We start from the raw sequence: 21,573 nt of genomic DNA on the forward strand, positions 1-21,573 counted from the left end.
AATCTTTTCGCCTGGTCTTCATCCTTAATCCATGTCTCCGTCAGCACTATCAAATGAACAACAGCTTGGAAAGATTCGACAATACATCTTAATTCATCTATTTTACCTGTTTCTACTATACATTGGCGTAAAGAAACTTTATGGATTTGGTGTGAACTATAATGTCGTCGTAATTTTGACAGAGTTTGCATGTGATATTATTATTTTTAATCTCGGAATTTACTGGATTTTCATTCGTATTTAGTTTTTTGGAAAGTTTTTTAAAATTGTGGGTATTCCTTTAATGTATTTGATGATTAGATTTTTTTCTCCGTTTTCTGTACGCAATCGCAGTTCTTCTTGCACATTTATCATATATTGTTTCTGGATTGGTGTCTGGTCCCAATAGATTTTAATTTTACCATCTTTAATTATTGATTTTTTTATCAGTATAGATTTTGCAATCTCTTGTGAAGAAAAACAGACCTTTATAGGACGTAGTTTATTTTCATCAAATTTTCCAAGGCGAAAGATTTTTACTGGTTCAGGACACTGTGGATTTATTTGAGATATAATTTTCATCACTTCGCATCTATCAAGCTCTCTCTTCTTCTGCAAATCTTCCATCTTTGATTCCGTAATTCCAACAATTATTATGTTTTTACTGCGTTCCAGTCTATCTTGTACTTCATTTATAATGTTAGTCGAAGAACCCATTAAATTTGAACCTTCTGTATTTATGGATGACGATTGAAAATTTTGTAGAAGACGAACGTCATTTTCCAATTTTGTTACTTTCTGTTGGGTATCACCCACATTACTCGTTAAATTCTCTATTTGGATTTTCAGGTATTGGTTTTCAAGAGCTAGTCCGTCTGTTGTCGTTTTGATATCTGCAAGTTGGTCTTTAATAGATGAAATATCATTTTTAATTGACTGAATACTATCTGTTTGCAATTTGCCAAAGTTATTCAATATATCAAGCATTTCCATTTTAAAATCTTTAAATTGAGATGCAAATTCATCTTCAGGCATTTTTCCCTTTCGGATTGATACATTTTTTTGTTCATATTCTGCTTCTTTAAAAGTAGATAAATTTGGCTGAGAGCTGCTACCCGCGATACTCAATGTACTTTTTGGTGAACGTAAAATACTAATTTTCGTAGAATTCAGCAAACTTAGTAATAAGATAACGCAAAAATATAGCACACAATATTTATCGCTTCGCTCTTGCGGTATGCGCTAAGCTTTACTGCTTTATTTACATATATCAATGACTACAGCGGCGATAGCGATTCGCGCCTCGCCCTACTCTCTATATATTCTGTTCGGCTCGGCGACTAATGGCCGTGCGCTCCCAGGGTGCCAAGTGAAGCTGGCCCACCGGCCGGCGCGCTGCGGCTGGCGGCCGACCCGCAGCGCCGGCGCCGCGCCGCCACCGTGGACATGGACCTCGCGCTCGCGCTCTACAACACGCACGGGTCGGTATCTGCCGTTTCTAAAATATACTACACACTTTGACAACGTTTTTTGTCACGGCCGTTTCGAATATCATCCATTTCGGGGCGGCGGCGGACTCGCTTATTTTTGCATTTAGCGAAAATCGTTATGAATCCGTGTCGGTCGATAATTGGGTATTTGAATATTTTTTTTTGTGATAAATGAAAAGATTATTAGTTTTATAACAAACTATTTTTTTTTGCAATAATTCAAAAGTTATTTCATAATAAAAATTAATTTTTGAATCCAGTACCGAAGACACGCCGAGAACTCCCGAAGCGACAACCGAGCGCGTATGACGTCATAATCTCATTGCAGTTGATAGAAAAATAATAAATACAATGTTTTGATCTTATTAATTTTGTTGTCATTATTAAATATTTAAATTTATATTAAAAATGTCGAACATCAAAAGTTATCGTTCTTGTTTTGTACCATTATGTACGAATACTACAAAGGCAACTCCTGACAAAAATCTTTGATCATAAATATATAAACATCAGGAATATTATCAGACTTTGCCTAAATAAATCCTTTATCATACATAGCTAGGAACCAACTAACAACTCGTATTTTAGCAATAAATTTTCAATATTATTATCCAGTCACGTGTAATAGCCGTGAACGCTGTACTGTTATTAAATAGCTATAACATTATGACGTCACATCTATGGTGACCGGTCGTGGCGCGTTTATAGTTACGTGATTTTTATTTAAATTTCATCAGTTTTTAATTGTTTATAATTAATTGAAAAACAATTTTTTTGAAGTTTTTTGAAGTGAAAACTTCTTTAGCGGCGTTGGGTATAAAATCTTAAACTCGCGTCAGGACACGTCGAAAAAGCGTAAGACGGATGTCTTTTTTTTTTAAGCTCTTATTTTCCATGCGTAAGACGGATACCATTCTAAAATATCAAACATGCTCAACGTTAATAATCAAGTTTTCACTTCTGCCGGCACTCCCGGAGTGCAACCCGTCTTTTTTTTAATATCAATATTATTAATAACAAAGTTATAAAATACATAAAAAATCAATATTTTTTTTTTCAAATACCCAATGAACCGGTTTAAAATGCAAACGAATGAAACACTGGATATGCACACTGGGGGGTGCGCGTGCAGGGCGGAGCGCGAGGCGGACGCGGAGCAGCGCGTGGCGCGCGGCGCGGCGCGGCTGCGCGCCGAGCTGCAGCGGCTCAACGCGCTCGCGGCCGGCGAGCTGCGCGACGCGCTGCTCCACGCGCTCGACAACGTCGTCGCCGGCATCAGGTAACAGGGCGGAGCGCGAGGCGGACGCGGAGCAGCGCGTGGCGCGCGGCGCGGCGCGGCTGCGCGCCGAGCTGCAGCGGCTCAACGCGCTCGCGGCCGGCGAGCTGCGCGACGCGCTGCTCCACGCGCTCGACAACGTCGTCGCCGGCATCAGGTAACAGGGCGGAGCGCGAGGCGGACGCGGAGCAGCGCGTGGCGCGCGGCGCGGCGCGGCTGCGCGCCGAGCTGCAGCGGCTCAACGCGCTCGCGGCCGGCGAGCTGCGCGACGCGCTGCTCCACGCGCTCGACAACGTCGTCGCCGGCATCAGGTAACAGGGCGGAGCGCGAGGCGGACGCGGAGCAGCGCGTGGCGCGCGGCGCGGCGCGGCTGCGCGCCGAGCTGCAGCGGCTCAACGCGCTCGCGGCCGGCGAGCTGCGCGACGCGCTGCTCCACGCGCTCGACAACGTCGTCGCCGGCATCAGGTAACAGGGCGGAGCGCGAGGCGGACGCGGAGCAGCGCGTGGCGCGCGGCGCGGCGCGGCTGCGCGCCGAGCTGCAGCGGCTCAACGCGCTCGCGGCCGGCGAGCTGCGCGACGCGCTGCTCCACGCGCTCGACAACGTCGTCGCCGGCATCAGGTAACAGGGCGGAGCGCGAGGCGGACGCGGAGCAGCGCGTGGCGCGCGGCGCGGCGCGGCTGCGCGCCGAGCTGCAGCGGCTCAACGCGCTCGCGGCCGGCGAGCTGCGCGACGCGCTGCTCCACGCGCTCGACAACGTCGTCGCCGGCATCAGGTAACAGGGCGGAGCGCGAGGCGGACGCGGAGCAGCGCGTGGCGCGCGGCGCGGCGCGGCTGCGCGCCGAGCTGCAGCGGCTTAACGCGCTCGCGGCCGGCGAGCTGCGCGACGCGCTGCTCCACGCGCTCGACAACGTCGTCGCCGGCATCAGGTAACAGGGCGGAGCGCGAGGCGGACGCGGAGCAGCGCGTGGCGCGCGGCGCGGCGCGGCTGCGCGCCGAGCTGCAGCGGCTCAACGCGCTCGCGGCCGGCGAGCTGCGCGACGCGCTGCTCCACGCGCTCGACAACGTCGTCGCCGGCATCAGGTAACAGGGCGGAGCGCGAGGCGGACGCGGAGCAGCGCGTGGCGCGCGGCGCGGCGCGGCTGCGCGCCGAGCTGCAGCGGCTCAACGCGCTCGCGGCCGGCGAGCTGCGCGACGCGCTGCTCCACGCGCTCGACAACGTCGTCGCCGGCATCAGGTAACAGGGCGGAGCGCGAGGCGGACGCGGAGCAGCGCGTGGCGCGCGGCGCGGCGCGGCTGCGCGCCGAGCTGCAGCGGCTCAACGCGCTCGCGGCCGGCGAGCTGCGCGACGCGCTGCACCACGCGCTCGACAACGTCGTCGCCGGCATACGGTAACAGACCCACTACCGTCTTATTTTTCACCTTCTCGCTTTCCCGACGACCGCAAACGCATTCTTCTTATAAACTGTGACTCAATATGTTTCTCAATATGTCGCGGGTTCGACTCGTACTTAAGCGATTTTCTTATCGTCTATGTTTTTATACTCGCGTGTGTGTGCGTGTGGCACGGGGCAGGTACGAGCGGCTGCAGAGCGACGGGCCGCGCGTGCGCGAGCTGAGCGCGGCGCACCCGCTGGCCCCGCGCTACTTCACCGCGCCGCGCGCCGACCCCGCCGCGCCGCTCGCCGAGCTGGAGGCCGCCATCTACGGGGACGACGGTACGTGCGCTCTGTGGGCTCCTCGCCCGCCCTCCGCGGCTGTCGATAGACAATTTTGCTCTTATCCATGGCGGCCCGGTGGTATTATAATATTATAAAAAAATTAAATAAAAATCTATTTTAATAATAAAACATTTATTTTTATCTACATTATTCCTAGTCGATTCGTAATAACATTCGTATCGGTGTCGCGCGTCGGCAGGGCGCTACGTGATGGCGCACAACGGCTGGGTGATGGGCGCCGACCCGCTGCAGGACTTCGCGGCGCGCGAGCACGACGGCCGCGTGTACCTGCGCCGCGAGCTCATCGCCTGGGGCGACAGCGTCAAGCTGAGGTGGGTGTCCCCGCGCCCCGCCCCCGCCCCGCGCCACACAGCCCCACTGACCCCGTGCACGCCGCAGGTACGGCGCGCGGCCCGAGGACAGCGCGTTCCTGTGGGCGCACATGCGGCGCTACGTGGAGCGCAGTGCGGCGCTGTTCCACGGCCTGCGCCTCGACAACTGCCACTCCACGCCGCTGCACGTGAGTCCGCGCCATAGTTATTTAAATGGATGAATACTGCCCTTCTTATTTTTTATATGATTATGAAGTAACTGTTTATATTAAGGTTAAGGTTATGATTTTGTTTAAACCGAAAATATTTAAAGTCGTCGACGATTATAGTTTAAACTGACGTCACGTTTTAATGGATACTGTAACACTGCGTTTATGAAGTTGTTTCGATCTGTCACGTGTCGTGCGAGTGGCAGGTGGCGGAGTACCTGCTGGACTGCGCGCGCGCCGTGCGGCCCGACCTGTACGTGGTGGCCGAGCTGTTCACCAACTCCGACCACGTCGACAACATCTTCGTCAACCGCCTCGGCATCACCTCGCTCATCCGAGGTACCCCTCTCGCTCCGTATATTTTAAAATAATAATTTGAAATATAAAAATAATACATTCATTGTTGAGAAGGTACAAGTCTCCCTGAAAAGCCAAAAATGAACATTCTATGTATTATAAAAAAACAAAATAGACCCGGTTTAAAAGAGTTCACAATGATCCCGTTCATTATAATCGGCTCGGCGAAAGATGATTCCTATGACACTGACAGTTATTTTCAATACATAACCTTGTAATGGCGTCACCATTAAATTAAAAACGTATTGCAGGCGTCTAAAAATCGCATTTATTAATTTTTACGTAGCTTTATACCATTTCAATTTTCGTTGGAATTATAACAATTCTTAACCATTTATGAGAAATTATTTCAATCTTACTTTAAACATTTAACAAATGTCGATAATGGGAATGAATACATATTTTTTAAACCGAAAAATCAAACCAAATAGTGAGATTAATGATTATACCTGTAAAATATCCATTTACCTATGATAACATAAGTTTTTTAGACAAATTAAATGCGGACATCCAATTTCATGATAAAATATATACTAGCTTTCGTTTCACTTACCTACTTAATCTACGCTAAAAAATTGGTTGTTTGTAAAGTAGGTTTACGATCGAGATGTTTACGTGATAACGTCTTATTGGTGGCAGCGCTCGAGATGAGACGGGAGATCGGTCCGTCTCTCTCTCGTTATACCTTTTTTTTTATAGTGGGGAAATCTTCCAAAGATACCCACGGCCCCCGGGGAAGGAGCCGTGGGTTATGTCGGATTCTTACCGACTAAAACCCCACTGTGTTCCGTCGAGCCGCTTTAATGATGGGGCCGCGGGTATTTGTTAGAATTCTTCCGCGACCCCCTTCTCTCGTTATACCTGCGATCGCGCTCGTGAGGTTTCTGAACATGTCACCCGACTTAAACGATTTTAAAAACGTTATCACGTTAAAGACTGAAATTAATATAACAACAACACAATAGACGTTTAAAAATGTAGTCTTAATACTATTATAAAGGCGAAAGTTTGTAAGGATGTATGGATGTATGGATGTATGGATGTATGGATGTATGGATGTTTGTTACTCTTTCACGTAAAAACTACTGAACCAATTACAATGAAATTTAGCACACATATAGAGGGTAACTTGAATTAACACATAGGATAGGTTTTATCCCGGAAATCCCACGGGAACGGGAACTATGCGGGTTTTCCTTTGAAAACGCGGGCGAAGCCGCGGGCGGAAATCTAGTTTATAATATTTGTAACAACATGTTTACCGACGTGGCCGAATGCGAGCCACGCCTTCACCTATAAAATAGTAACGTATTGACCCGACCCATTATACGAGCAATCACCGAACTGCCATAGGTTCGAGGTTCGCCGGGCCGAGTGTAAGTGAAATGCGATCACACGGAATAACGTGGCGCGTAACGGTTGTGGTGTGCACTGTGCAGAGGCGCAGAGCGCGTGGGACGCGCACGAGCAGGGCCGGCAGCTGCACCGGTTCGGCGCGCGGGCGGCCGGCGCCCCGCCGCGCCCCGCGCGCCGCTCCGCGCGCCCCCGCGTGGCGCACGCGCTGCTGCTGGACCTCACGCACGACAACCCCAGCCCGCTGGCGCGCCGCTCGCTGTTCGACGTGCTGCCCACGGCCGCGCTGGTGGCGGCGGCCGCCTGCGGCACCGGCTCCACGCGCGGCCTGGACGACCTCGTGCCGCACCACGTGCGTACCCGCTCCTCCCGCTCCTCCCGCTGCTCCCGCTCCCCGCTCCTCCCGCTCCTCCCGCTCCTCCCGCTCCTCGCTCCTCCCGCTTTCGATGCTCTTCGGCCCGATGCCGAAGTGATTATCCCTACACTTATCGTAAAAGTCCCGTTTTGACGTTTGTCTTCTCGACGTGACCGTCCGATTCGGCGCTCGATACTCGCGATGAATCGATTCGAATTTACGTGAGTGTAGGATCGAGTTGAATGTGTATTGTAGAGTGCATTAGCGAATTAAACTTTGACATTGTAGGTATTTTGAAGTGATACGATGTTGCGAAATATCAATTTTTTTTAACTTAATATTTTTGTTAAAATAACATCTTTATTCGATCATTTTCTTAAGATGATGAGCCAAAATTGTGAGACAGTTTTAAAAAAAATATTTTTGTTAATTTTTTTTCTCGATTGATTTTTCCCTAATCGATTATGAAAAGTTTGAATTTGAAGACAGTATGGAAAAATAATTATGCACATTGCACAACACAACATATCCGATAAAAAATGGAATTATCATTAAGAACATTTCGATCGGTAAAAAACTTCATGAGCGTGAGCTGTCAAAACGGGCCTTTTATTATTTAATAAGTGTAATAATAATGTCGTTCAGTTCAGTTCAAAAATTACACAAAGGGACCTCGATCGTCCGGGAATGATCGTCGAAAACGCTATAAAATGAATAAAAATATGAGCAAAAACGAGTATAGATCGTTCGTATCGCCTCATCGGACAGATCCACGTGGTGGAGGAGCAGCGGCTGTACCCGGGCTGGGCCGAGCCGGGCGACGGCGACGAGCCGGCCGTGGGCGCTGATAGCGGGCTGGTGGCCGCGCGCCGCGAGCTCAACCGCCTGCACCGCCAGCTCGCCGCCGACGGCTACTGCGAGCTGTTCGTCGACCAGATGGACCCCGACGTGCTGGCCGTCACGCGCCACCACCCCGTCACGCGCAAGGTGGGTGCGGGGGGTGTGTGTGGGGGGGGTGTGTTAGTGTGGTGCGGTGCGTGACGCGCGGTGTGTTGCAGTCGGTGATCGTGGTGGCGCGCACGGCGTTCGCGGCGCCCGAGCCGGCGTGCGGCGGGCGCGAGCTGCGGCCGCTGCGCGTGCAGGGCCACGTGGCCGCCGTGGCGCTGGAGGCGCGCCTGCGGCACCGCCTGCACCTGTGAGTACCGCCCTCACCGCTTCCGTTTCATATACGCATCCGAGTGTTTACGATATAAACTTAAAAAAACGTCGCCCGCTGGATAAAGTTGTTAGGTCAGTCACAGTTTGTCATTTGTAAAAAATCAGGGGACAACAGAAAAAAAAAAAAACATTTTATTGTTATTTTGTGCACTAGACCATTTTTCTATCGATTACGATTTGGGGGGGGGGGGGGGGGTTCACGGGAACTATGCGGGTCTTTATTTAAAAGCGCAGGCTAGAATATAATATATCATTAAATTAAAGCTCTTTTGTCACATATATACAAAGCATGGGAAAATTCAAAGAATGCTTTGGGGATATTCTGCGACCTTTCTAAGGCTTTCGACTGTGTAGAACATTCCACTCTATTACGGAAACTAAATTTTTATGGTATCAAAGGTTTAGCTCAGAATCTCATAGCTTCATATCTTCAGAACAGGATACAAACCATTGTAGTTCATGGAGAGAAATCTCGCGGTGCGCCGATTAACATAGGTGTTCCGCAGGGATCTATCTTAGGACCGTTTTTGTTCTTAGTGTATATTAATGAATTGAACCTTATTATTTGCAGGATATGTGTGAAATAGTACTGTTTGCAGATGACACCTCATTAATATTTAATGTGGATGTACATTACACAAATGTTGACGAAGTAAACTCTGCTCTTTTACGCACATGTAATTGGTTTAATGCTAATAATTTACTATTAAATGAAAAAAAAAACAAATTGTGTAGAATTTATCCTCTCAAATGTAAAAAAGGTGAAAAGGAATATTATTTTAAACGGGGAGGTATTATACCCTGTGGATTCTACTGTTTTTCTTGGTTTGACATTAAATGAGAAGCTACAATGGGGGGCCCATGTTGCCACCACCGCTGCTCAGCTTAGTTCAGCTGCATATGCAGTTAGAAGAATAAGGCATCTCACCGATGAAGAGACGGCTAGATTGGTTTACTTTAGCTACTTTCATAGCATTATGAAATGCCATTTTTCCGGCTAGCTAAAGTTAAAAATTCATTTATGGGTCAAGGTATACGCTTTTACAACAGAATTCCTCATAATATTAAAGAGTTTAGTAATTCTAAATTTAAAACTTATATAAAAAACTAGATTTCCGCCCGCGGCTGCGCCCGCGTTTTCAAAGGAAAACCCGCATAGTTCCCGTTCCCGTGGGATTTCCGGGATAAAACCTACCCTATGTGTTAATTCAAGTTACCTTCTATATGTGTGCTAAATTTCATTGTAATCGGTTCAGTAGTATTTGCGTGAAAGAGTAACAAACACACACACACACACACACATCCTCACAAACTTTCGCATTTACAAGGTGAAAGGTAAGACGTTTGACGAATTTAGACAGGAGCTTCTACTCATGAAACTGAACAACTTTTGTTGTACAACTTTGCTGAATTCGTAAAAAAAAATTGGACTTTGTAAGGAAACTTGAAAAGGAACAGCTGACCGATTTCCATACAAAGTCCAAATTTTTTTCTAATTCAGGAAAGTTGTAGAACAAAAGTTGTTCAGTTTTATGAGTAGAAGCTCCTGTCTAAATTCGTCAAACGTCTTACCTTTCACCCTGTATAATATTATTTATTATTGATTAAAACTGCTTTTTACATTATCTCTCTGATTAAATTTTTTAATTTATCTATCAAATTAAATACTTAATTAAATAAATAATAATATTACCTTCACAATCGCCTAACAACGGTTTAGAGCAATCTTCCGTATCCTCTCCCATCTCAGCGAACCGTTGTATTAAGTTCTCTTCTGAATTATTTCTGAGAAACACGAAATATAAGGTTATTTATTATGCATACCATGTTTAAATATAAATTTATATTCGAATCGTTTCTATCGCCTAATACGTATTTTATCATAATTTATCTATAGTATTATTTTTTATTGACTTATCGAAATTTTCCTGACTTATACAAATTTTCCTTATCTATATAATTAGGCGGCAAAGAGAAATTTTCCTTTCTTATGGAAATTATCCAGCTTAAAGAAATTTTCCCGACTTATGGAAATTTTCCTGACTTATAGAAATTTTCCCGACGTATAGAAATTTTCCTTGTTTATAGAAATTTTCCTGACGTATAGAAATTTTCCTAGCTTATAAACATTTTCCTGACTTATACAAATTTTCCCGACGAATAGACATTTTCCTGACGTATAGAAATTTTCCTGGCTTATAGAAATTTCGCTGGCTTATAGAAATTTTCCTGACGTATAGAAATTTTCCTGGCTTATAATCATTTTCCTGACTTATACAAATTTTCCTTATCTATATAATTTTGCGGCAAAGAGAAATTTTCCTTGTTTATAGAAATTTTCCTGGCGTATAGAAATTTTCCTGGCGTATAGAAATTTTCCTTTCTTATGGAAATTTTCCTGACTTATGGATTTTTCCTGACGTATAGAAATTTTCCGGACTTATGGATTTTTCCTGACGTATAGAAATTTTCCTGGCTTATAAACATTTTCCTGACTTATAGAAATTTTCCTTCTTTATCATTTTGCGGCAAAGAGAAATTTTCTTCACGTATATAAATTTTCCTTATGGAAATTTTCCAGCTTATAGAAATTTTTCCGACTTATGGCAATTTTTCCTGACTTAAATAATTTTTCCTGACGTATACAATTTTTCCTGACGTATAGAAATTTTCCTGTCTGAAATTTTCCTTTCTTATGGAAATTTTCCTGGCGTATAGAAATTTTAAAAAACATGAGTTTTTCTGATAAAGTTGGAAAATGTGATTGTTAGTCTATTGTAAAATCTATAATTGCAAAAAATAACGGAAATAGTGACCACTGCTGATTTTGTGTTGTATTTGATAATAGATTACCTAGATACCAATTTTCCTAATAGATAAAGTCATTACATTTTCGCTTTCACAATACTTGGGCAGTTACTAATAATATACGATCGAAAATGATTGAAAAGGAGCACCGGGCGGCCGTATGAGCCTCCCGGGGAACACGTGCGCCACCCCAAGTACATCAACGGGCTCGCCGACTACGAGCTGGAGCTGCGCACGGACGTGCCGCTCGCCGAGTCCGGCGTGTTCGCGGGCGCGCGGCTCGACGGCGGCGTCACCGAGCTGGCGTTCCGGCCGCTGGCGCCCGGCGCCGTGGCCGTGCTGCGCGTGGCGCCGCTGGGCCCGCACGCCGCCGCGCTCACCGCGCTGGCGCCGCTGCTGCGCCCCGCGCCGCGCGCCGACCCGCTGCAGCTGGCGCCGCTGCTGGCCGACCTCGACCTGCCCGACTTCCACGTGCTGCTCTACTGCTGCGACGCCGAGGAGCGCGAGCGCGCCGGCGGCGTGTACGACGTGCCCGGCCACGGCCCGCTCGTGTACGCGGGCCTGCAGGGCGTGGCGTCCGCGCTCGAGCCCATCGCGCGCGACGACGACCTCGGCCACCCGCTGTGCGCCAACCTGCGCGCCGGCGACTGGCTGCTCGAGTACCAGTGGCGGCGCCTCGAGGGCGACCCGCGCCTGGCCGGCGTGGCGGCGCGCTACCGCGAGGCGCTGCGGCCCGTGGCCGAGCTGCCGCGCTTCCTCGTGCCGGCCTACTTCATCGCGGTGGTGCGCGCGCTGCTCGCGGCCGTGCGCGGCGCGGCGCTGGCGCGGCTGGGCGGCGCCGCGCGCGGCTCCCGCTTCGCGCAGGAGCTGGCGCTCACCAGCGTGCAGCTGGCGGGCGCGGTGCCGTCGGCGCGCCTGCCGGCGGCGGGCCCCGAGGCGCGCTGCTCGCTGTCGGCGGGCCTGCCGCACTTCGCCACGGGCTACATGCGCTGCTGGGGCCGCGACACGTTCGTCTCGCTGCGCGGCCTGTTCCTGCTGACGGGGCGCTACGAGGACGCCCGCGCGCACATCCTCGGCTTCGCGGCGTGCCTGCGCCACGGGCTCATCCCCAACCTGCTGGACGGCGGCCTCAACGCGAGGTACAACTGCCGGGACGCCGTCTGGTGGTGGCTGCAGAGCATCCAACAGGTGATCGACGTTTCGTTAATGATATATTAACAACTATATATTAACAACTCGCTTCAATCGCCCTACCCGTGTGTTGCAGTACGTGTCGCACGTGCCGGGCGGCGGCGCGCTGCTGGGCGAGGCGGTGGCGCGGCTGTGGCCGGCCCCGGGCGCGCCGCGCGACCAGCCGCTGCACGACGTCATGCAGGAGGCGCTCGACACGCACTTCCAGGTGAGTGAGTGTGGAACATTCGAACGGTATCATTTTGTTAGTGTGGGTGTATATAAATGCAGCGTATGCACTAAACATGTGTCTCCATACTCCATGACGTATTTCCACGACGCGACAAAATTGAAATTTTACTCTCAACGCGCCTAAAGAAGTTTGACCGTGACTCTCTCGCCACAGGGGCTAGTGTTCCGCGAGCGTAACGCCGGGCGGCAGATCGACGCGCACATGACCGACAAGGGCTTCAACGTGCAAATCGGCGTCGACCCCGAGACCGGGTTCCCGTTCGGCGGCAACGAGGCCAACTGCGGCACGTGGATGGACAAGATGGGCTCGTCGGACGCGGCCGGCACGCGCGGCCGGCCCGCCACGCCGCGCGACGGCAGCGCCGTGGAGCTGGTGGGGCTGGCCTACAGCGCGGCCGCCTGGCTGGCGCGCGAGCACCGCGCGGCGCGCTACCCGTACCCGGGCGTGGCGCGGCGCCACCGGGACGGGGCCCTCACCGCCTGGACCTGGGCGCAGTGGGCCGAGCGCCTGCGCCGCGCCTTCGAGCGCCACTTCTGGGTGCCGCCCGCGCCCGGCGCCGCCGACGCGCGCCCCGACCTCGTGCACCGCCGCGCCATCTACAAGGACTCGCACGGCGCCTCGCAGCCGTGGGCCGACTACCAGCTGCGCTGCAACTTCCCCGTCGCGATGTGCGTCGCGCCCGACCTGTTCGACCCGAAGCACGCGTGGCTCGCGCTCGACAGCGTCGAGCGGCTGCTGCTCGGCCCGCTCGGCGTCAAGACGCTCGACCCGGCCGACTGGGCCTACCGCGGCGACTACGACAACTCGAACGACGGCACCGACCCGAGCGTCGCGCACGGCTTCAACTACCACCAGGGGCCCGAGTGGCTGTGGCCCGTCGGTTTCTACTTGCGCGCGCGACTAATCTTCGCGCAGGCGAACGGCTGCCACGCGCGCACCGTCGCCGCCACGTACGCGGCCCTCGCGCCGCACGTGGCCGAGCTGCGCGCGAGCCCGTGGCGCGGCCTGCCCGAGCTGACGAACGCGGGCGGCGCCTTCTGCCGCGACTCGTGCCGCACGCAGGCCTGGAGCTCGGCCTGCGTGCTGGAGGCGCTGCACGACGCCGAGCAGGCGCGGCGCGCGCGCCCGCTGCCCGCCGACTGACGCGCCCGCGTGCGGCGCCTGCGCCACGCGCCGCGCGCGCCGTCCCCGCGCCGCCTGTACGCCGAGCCGTACGAGCGGCCCGACCTGCGCCGCCTGCTGGCCCGCCGCGCCCCGCCCCGCTCGCGCCGCGCCGCGCCCGCGCGTCCCGACCCCGCCGCGCTCGCCACCGTCGTGTACAGCGACCGCTACTTCCGTTACGGCCTGCCGTTGCGCTGCGGCGCCGGCGCGTCGCCGCACCGCATGCCGCTCTTCGAGCCGCGGCCTCCTCCACCCGCGGCGGTGTTGCTCGACGTGGCCGCCTACGAGCCGCCCGCGAGGCGCCGGCGACTCGTCTCTCTGCGACGTCGGCGCTGCGATTTACCCCGCGTGATAGGATCGCGCGACCGGGAGCTCTCGGGGACGTACCGGAGCCGCTCGCTCGCCCTCGACTACCGCCAGCCGCACGGGCGCGCGCCGCCACGGGCGCCGCCCGCGGAGCCGGGCCGGCGGGCGCGGCGCCGCTCCCCGTCCCCGCGCCGCGCGCCGGAGCCGACGGCGCCGCGCCCGCAGTTCGCGCTGCCGGACGACGAGCCGGCCGCCTCGCGCCCGCCGAGCGCCGGGTCGGGTGGAGAGGCGGACGAGGGCCGCGAGGGGGCCGCCCCGGAGGACGCTAGCGTGACGTACGAAACGTACGGTGTGTACGGCGCGTACGACGCGGCGCTGGACAGCGAGCGCGCCACGCTGCAGGCGGCGCCCAGCGAGGGCGCTATGCGGCGCGGCGCGGGGCGCGGGGGCGCAGGGCGCGAGGTCTCAGGGCGCGGGAGCGTGGGGCGCGGGGGCGCGCGGCGGCTGCAGCGCGGCACGGTGCGGGCGCTGCTGGCGCTCAACGGCGCCTTCTACGCGGCGGCGCTGGTCGCTTTCTATTTCCTGAGTCTCGCTTGACGCAGTTCTCTCTCTCCTGTTTGATTTGCGCGATATTGGAAATGTAGCGGCTGCCGATTCGCTGTTGTAACATTTGTTCCTGTATGTGCCATAGTGTTAAAGAATTACGTTAAATTTAATACTATATTTTTGTCTATATTATTAATAATTATTGTAGGGATATAAATGCTCGAGATTTGTTATTAAAAACGTCTAATGTTATTTATATTTTACATAGTTTAAGTATTAATACGGTTCATATTGTATCAAATATTTTTGTAAACATAAATGCAATGTAATATGTATGTATTTTGATTTTTTTATTGTTGTATTAAGTTTATATGGGTATATTTTAAAATATGTGCAAAAAATATTGCTTGTATCAATAAATTTTCTTTATAATTTCAAATGATTTTATTATTTACTTCTCCTAAAACCTTACACAAGCCATTAAGTACTAACAAAAAGCTTGCGCACGATTGATCCCATATGTCCAAATTGACAGGTTAGGTTAGGTTAGGTTAGGTTAGGTTAGGTTAGGTTAGGTTAGGTTAGGTTAGGTTTTTTTTTTTTTTTTTTTTTTTTTTTTTTTTTTTTTTTTTTAAAAGCACCCGCCATCACAGGGTGTTGTGTGCTTTCCTCTGGAATATTGTCCAGAGATGTTTGTTTTGCTTTTAATCAATTAATTACCACACTATTATTTATTAATACATTAGGCCTAAATGAATGCAATTTAAAATAAAAATACAATTTAACAATTTACAATAACATTTCCAAATTAATAATAAAATTCTAAAATTAAATATTACATTTAAAAACTTACATTAATTAAAAACATTGCAATAAGAATAATAAAAAATAAAATAAAATAAATTAATACAATTAAAAGTACATTTAAAACTTACATTAATTAAGACATTACAATAAAATACAATTGAAACAGTACGGCACAACAATAAAACTTAACCCTAACATCACAGCTTATCACAGTTTCGTTTGTTAACCACCCCAACAATGTATTTACAATACTCCAAGAATTCAGTTCTCGTCTCATCCCCCAGGGCCGCGGGCAGATTCTCACCCGTCATCGCGATGCCCAATTTTTGCTCAATAACATATCTATCTCTTGCAAAAATCGGACACTCGAGCAACAGGTGAGAAACCGTCTCGTCGACTCCGGGCTGACACAGGCACGATGGATTCTCCTTCAGCTTGAATCTGTTCAAGTAGAAGGCGAATCCACCGTGTCCAGTCAGTGCTTGTGTGGTGTGGTGTGTGATGTCTATTTTCCGTACTATTTTGTATGCAGCAGCAGCGCTTGGGAAAAAGAGCTTCGTGCCTCCAGCCGTCTCCCCCACATCGTATCTCCTGTCCCATTCCCCGATCGTATCCTGTCTCAGGATACGCTTGACGAATGAAACAGGACACAGATCGTAGTCGGGTTTCTTCTTCGACCCCAGAGCGGCCTCCTTGGCTAACTGGTCCACTCTTTCGTTCCCCCTTAGCCCTGCGTGCGCCTTGATCCAAAACAGAGCGACCTCCCGCCTCTGCGAAGCAGCTTTTCGGAGGGCCGCCCTTGTTTGCACAGCAAGGGGGTGGGGGGAACCGAGTGTGACTGCCTGGAGGGCCGATCTGGAGTCGCTGAAGATGCCGACCTTCGACACTCCACTCTTGCAGGCTCTAATTACTGCTCTTTGGAGCGCTAGGAGTTCGGCCTGGTAGACGGTGCAATACGGCGGCAAAGCAAGCTTGACGGCCTTCGTCTCGGCCTCCCCCTCCCATACGGAAAGGGCGGCTCCGACTCGACCCTCAATCTTGCTGCCGTCCGTGTAGATCCTATGTACGTGGCTATTAGCCACGTCGGGATACGAGTCCTCGTCCACCAGCCCGAACCCCAGCCCTTCCTGCTCTGCCGGATGTGGGTCCTCAATCGCCGGAGCCATTCTTTCCACCTCCCTGTCTCCCAACGCTGGGTGCGACACCCCCTTCTTGATCCCATATAGTCTCGAGACTTCGAGAATTCTGAGGTCAAGGGGGAGTATCCCAGCCAACAGCATAGCTGAGTTCAGGGAGACGGTCCGATATGCTCGGCAGATCTTTTGGGCGAAGCCCCGTTGTACGGTGTTCAGCCTTTTTTGGACCCCCATCTTTTCCACGGTGGGTGCCCACGCTGCCGATGCATACATAATAGTCGGTTCGATAACAGCTACATAAATAGTCCTAATAATATCTGGGCTAAGTCCCCAACCAACTCTGGCTGCCCTAGCCAAGAGTTTATATCGGGCGATTGCCTTTTGGCATACCGTCCCGACGTGGGCGTTGAAAGTGAGGCCGCTGTCAATCGTTAGGCCTAATATCTTTATTTGAGAAAAGTATTTAATTTCCACATTCCCCATAGCGAGCCGTGGCACGTCAAATTTTAACCTCCTCGTTGAAAGGAGAGCACAAGTTTTATTAGGTGCAAATTTTAGCTTGTTTTCCTTTCCCCATTCATTTATTACATTTAGGACACGGTTCGCTTTCATTTCAATTTCGAGGGCCGTGTCACCCTCAAAGACCAACACAATGTCGTCGGCGAACGCCTGACAGAATACTTTCATCTCCTCTAGCATCCATAGCAGAGGGTCCAGCAAGAGGTTCCACAGGATTGGTCCACCTATGGATCCCTGCACGCACCCCTTGCTGGTCCCCCTACTCACTTCCACGCCCGCATATCTAACTTTCACTCCCCTTTCACTCAGGTAGCTGCTGATCACCCGCCTCACGTTCCCCGGGCACCCAACTTCAGCCAACCGCACCTTTATGGCTGGCCACCAGGCGCTGTCGAAGGCTCCCTCTATGTCCAGCGATACCACAACAGAAATCTTCTTCTCCTCCCTCATATTTCTGATGTGGTTCACCAGTCTACAGAGGGCGTCCTCGGTGCTCCTCTGTGGCATAAAGCCATACTGGTGGGGGCTTATTTTGGGCAACAGGTAGAACCTGAGTCGGCCGACCAGCATCTTTTCGAAGATTTTGCCGAGAACAGGTAAGAGGCCGATCGGTCGATAGGCTTTCGGTACCCGATATGATTCCTTGCCCGGCTTTCGCAGTATAACCACGGTCGCCCACTTCCACTGTGCGGGGAAGTAGGCGGCAGAGAGGCATCTGTTGAGCAAGGCAAGGAACCATCCCGGGTTACAATCCACAGCGTGCTGACAGATGTCGGCCGTGAGGCCATCCGCCCCGGGGGCCTTCTTGGGGTTGAAGGACCTTACGGCTCTCTTCAACTCCTCCATGATGAAAGGAGGGTCATCCGGGCCCGCCGGTGGTTCGGTGTCCAAGGACTCCGCACACCTGCGCACCCGACGATGTCCCTCACTTTCACCACTTTCCTGGTCCTCGGGGTAGAAGGTCTCCGCCAACAGTTCTGCCGAGCTTCGGGCATCGAGGGTCTCACCGCCCCTCGAAAGGGGCAGATCCTCCTCTCTCCCTGTGGCTCTATTAAGCACCCTGTAGATGCCCTCCCAGACCCCCTCCCTATCCTGTTTCCGGCAAAACTCCTTCCAACTCTTCTCTTGCGCTTCTTTCACTGCCTTTTCATACATCTCTCTTTCTTCCAGGTACAATCCAACCACGCGGTCTCTGCGATCAGGTGCTGCGTTTCGGATCCTGCGTCTCCTCGTGGCCACCTGCTTCTTCATCTGCGCGAGCTCATCATTCCACCACGACAAGGTGAATTTCTGTGTGTGTTTTTTGGTCGGCATTGTGTCTCTGCATGTCTGTGTGATTGCTTCAGTGTATCTGTCTATTGCGTCATCTATTTGTTGTGTGCTGTGTATTGTGTCTATGTCTTGTATAGTTAATTGTCTGTCCGACATCAGCCGGGTCAGTTTCTCATGAAACTGAGTCCAGTTTGCCTTGTGTGTGTTAAATATGCGTGTAGTTCGTATTATGTTCGTGCCTGTGGATTTATGTTGTCTGATGCCGAAGGATATGCCGTTGTGGTCCGAGCTCGTGAGACTCTCCTCAACCCTCCAGTTGTCCACTCGGTTCAGCAGATCGTCGGAGCACGCTGTCACATCCACGTAGCTAGAGTACCTTTTCCCACCTCTGATGGTATCGAACGTAGGGATGTCCCCGGTGTTGAGTATGTGCATTCCCATTTCTTCCAGTACAGCAGACACATCTCTTCCTCGCGAGTCTTCCACTTCGCCACCCCACCACGGGCTTTTTGCGTTCGCATCGCCTCCCAGGACCATCCTATGGATACCCAGCTCTCTCCCTATCCGCCTAAGATGGTCCAGGTAGAGCCCCACTGGTTTATCGGGCTCGAAGTAGAAGGACACTACAATCATCTCCCAGGCTTTGGTTCTGAGAGTGGCCACAACGATGTTGTTACTGCTAAGGCGTGTATGTAGTTCGACATCCAGTGTGTCGTCGAGTACTACAATACACGCCTTTACTGCTCCACTCCCTTCCCCTTTGCTCTGGAAGATCCTCACTCCATTGTATGTCCTCATACTTTTCGCCCCACCAACGTAGGGCTCTTGCAGCAATGCTACGCATGCCTTACGCTTGGTGGCTTCGAGCAGTAGCTCCCGTGTGGCGATTTGGCTCCGCTGGAGATTGGCCTGCAGCATTCGGTACTGGAAGGACTCACCTTGGGCAACCTTAGCAATACGCTACCGCCGATCTGGCCAGAGCATCCCACCTCTTTCTTTCCGTACACTCTCTGTCAAAGGCGCTGTGCTCTGCGCTGCCTTTCTTAGCCTTTATGCAGTTGATGCATTGAGGCACTTCTCCCCGCAGCCACTTGTCGCACTCGGTCTTCATGTGAGGACCAGCGCAGTGGCTGCATCGTTCCTTCTCCTCCCTACACATTCGTCTCGTATGCCCGTACCCAAGACAGCGCGAGCACTGCACTAACGGACTTTGATCCATCACTTTCACTCTACTTAGCCCTATATGGGCGTATCCTTCACTCGTGCATCTCTTCCATACCTGTGGACTCACCCTGGCCACTACGTGGTTCTGGAGGTGGTTCCTTGCTTTCATCACGTACGCTACTTCTACCTTTCTCTCTTCCCCCTTCAGGCCCTCAAGGATGCTTGCATTTTGATTACTGAATGCTGTGACGAAATCGTCAACTTCGCATTTCATTACATCCCTGAAGACTAGTAGAGGGCTCTTATTTTTTACATCTTCCACTACTAATCCCTCATTCTTTCTCAGCCTTTCCTTCACCTTGATTCTTTCTTCCTCATTCGCACAGCCGACGACCACCTTCCTGTTCTTCACCTTTCTTACCCTCTCTACTTTCACCCATCCGTCCTTTGCATCCACAGTCTTTCTGATCATTTCTAACACCTCATCACCCGTCTCTTGTTCGTCTTTGGATGACACCATGACCGAATGCAGGGCTCTTGCTTCGGGGAGTTTCTCTATGACTCCCTTCGAGACAACGCCCGCATAACTCGCCGTTTTGGCGACAGTCATGTTGCCCTCCAAAAGCGAACTTAATTTGTCCATTTTATTTTCATTCTCCCGCATGCTTACTCTCATATCTTCCATTCTTGTCATCATCTCTTTCATACTTTCTTTCATTCCTTCACTTAGGTCCAGATTTCTCACCAATGCGTCGTCAACTACGCTGGGGCCAGCATCGGATGGCGGGGGGGGATGTATAGGGTCCCCACTACGCCCTCCACTACCAGCCCTGGCATTGGTGAGTTCAAATTCAATCTCTTTTATTATTTCATACATCCTTTCTAGCGCCGTAATTACCCCGTCTTTTATATCAGTCTTTAGATTTCGGGACTCCCGCAGGTGGGCTTTCCCTTTCAGCAGAAGGGCTTTCCCTTCTGCAGTCCGACTTTTAGGTGTTGCAGGCTTCTTCACTGGTTCGGAGATAGTGAACGTGTCACTGGCACGCCTCTGGGGAGTGTGGATCATGATGACTTAGGGGAAAGAAAAAAAAAAAAAAAAAAAAAAAAAAAACCCCTGTCAATAATAATTATTCTTAACACTATTAGGTCTCCCAATAGGGGAGATACCTGTCAATAATTACAATTAAAAATTAATATCACAGATATAATTAATATAAGATATAAAATATTAATATAAAAATATAAAGTATTAATAGGTCACTGATAGTTAAAAATGGTCAACTTAACACTATTAGGTCTCCCAATAGGGGAGATACCTGTCCAAAATTACAATTAAAATAAATATCACAGATATAAATATAAGATATAAAATAATAATATAAAAATATAATATAAAATAAAAATATAAAATATTAATAGGTCACTGATAATAAAATATTAATACGTCCGTAATAATTACAATTGGTCAACAATAAAAAAAAAAAAGTCAAGTCAATAAAAAAGTCAATACTTATACTTAATCAGTCTCCCAATAGGGGAGGCACCTGTCAGTGATTACAATAAAAAAAAATAAAAATGGAAATGAGCAGCAAATACTAATAATATGATATTAGTAATACCTCATAAGTATTATAGTCTATAGTTCAGTTTAAAAGTCAATCTATAAGTTATACGATAATATTATCGTACGGTTCGACCTACTAAGCTAGCACTAGCTTACTAAAGCTAGCTAGTCAGTACTAACCACTCAAGTCAATAATTAATAATTATTATTATTACTTAAGACTATCAGGTCTCCCAATAGGGGAGTCGCCTGTTTATGATTTAAGATAGAATTAATATATAGATAAGATCAAAATGAATACATATATGGACAAATAATACATATGAATAAAAGATAATAATATTATAATATTATTGTGTTGTGTGATATAATATGGTCCCTAAGCACTCAGTATATAATATCTTAGTCTAACAGCTACACCAAAAATGATGTAGCTGGTCTATTTTTACAAAATACTAATATACAAATACAAAATATAAATTAGGTTAAAAAGAAAACATTAATTCGCCACCACGTGTTTACTGTTTTGTGTTTTGTTGATTGCACCCGTGACCTACTTAGATATTTCTCCCGAAATAC

At 50.0% G+C, this 21,573-nt stretch overlaps 1 protein-coding gene across 1 annotated transcript in view; it reads left to right on the forward strand.

Annotated features, from left to right (window-relative positions):
- The window catches only part of LOC149484971 (glycogen debranching enzyme), a 48,876-nt gene extending 35,214 nt beyond the window's left edge, over window positions 1–13,662 (forward strand). The window contains exons 8-19 of the mRNA XM_089701239.1: window positions 1,341–1,460; window positions 2,602–2,748; window positions 4,319–4,461; window positions 4,664–4,796; window positions 4,864–4,984; window positions 5,212–5,344; window positions 6,802–7,067; window positions 7,839–8,057; window positions 8,129–8,265; window positions 11,240–12,284; window positions 12,364–12,495; window positions 12,673–13,662. Of these exons, the coding sequence (XP_089557365.1) occupies window positions 1,341–1,460; window positions 2,602–2,748; window positions 4,319–4,461; window positions 4,664–4,796; window positions 4,864–4,984; window positions 5,212–5,344; window positions 6,802–7,067; window positions 7,839–8,057; window positions 8,129–8,265; window positions 11,240–12,284; window positions 12,364–12,495; window positions 12,673–13,662 (3,586 nt within the window). The remainder of the gene's footprint in view (window positions 1–1,340; window positions 1,461–2,601; window positions 2,749–4,318; window positions 4,462–4,663; window positions 4,797–4,863; window positions 4,985–5,211; window positions 5,345–6,801; window positions 7,068–7,838; window positions 8,058–8,128; window positions 8,266–11,239; window positions 12,285–12,363; window positions 12,496–12,672) is intronic.
- Window positions 13,663–21,573: the final 7,911 nt, after the last annotated feature.

The sequence above is a fragment of the Colias philodice genome, chromosome 11 (assembly GCF_061535455.1).
Source record: "Colias philodice isolate Cphi_HAF_F1 chromosome 11, ilColPhil1 Martin Lab GWU primary, whole genome shotgun sequence".
NCBI classification, from domain to species: Eukaryota; Metazoa; Arthropoda; class Insecta; order Lepidoptera; family Pieridae; genus Colias; species Colias philodice.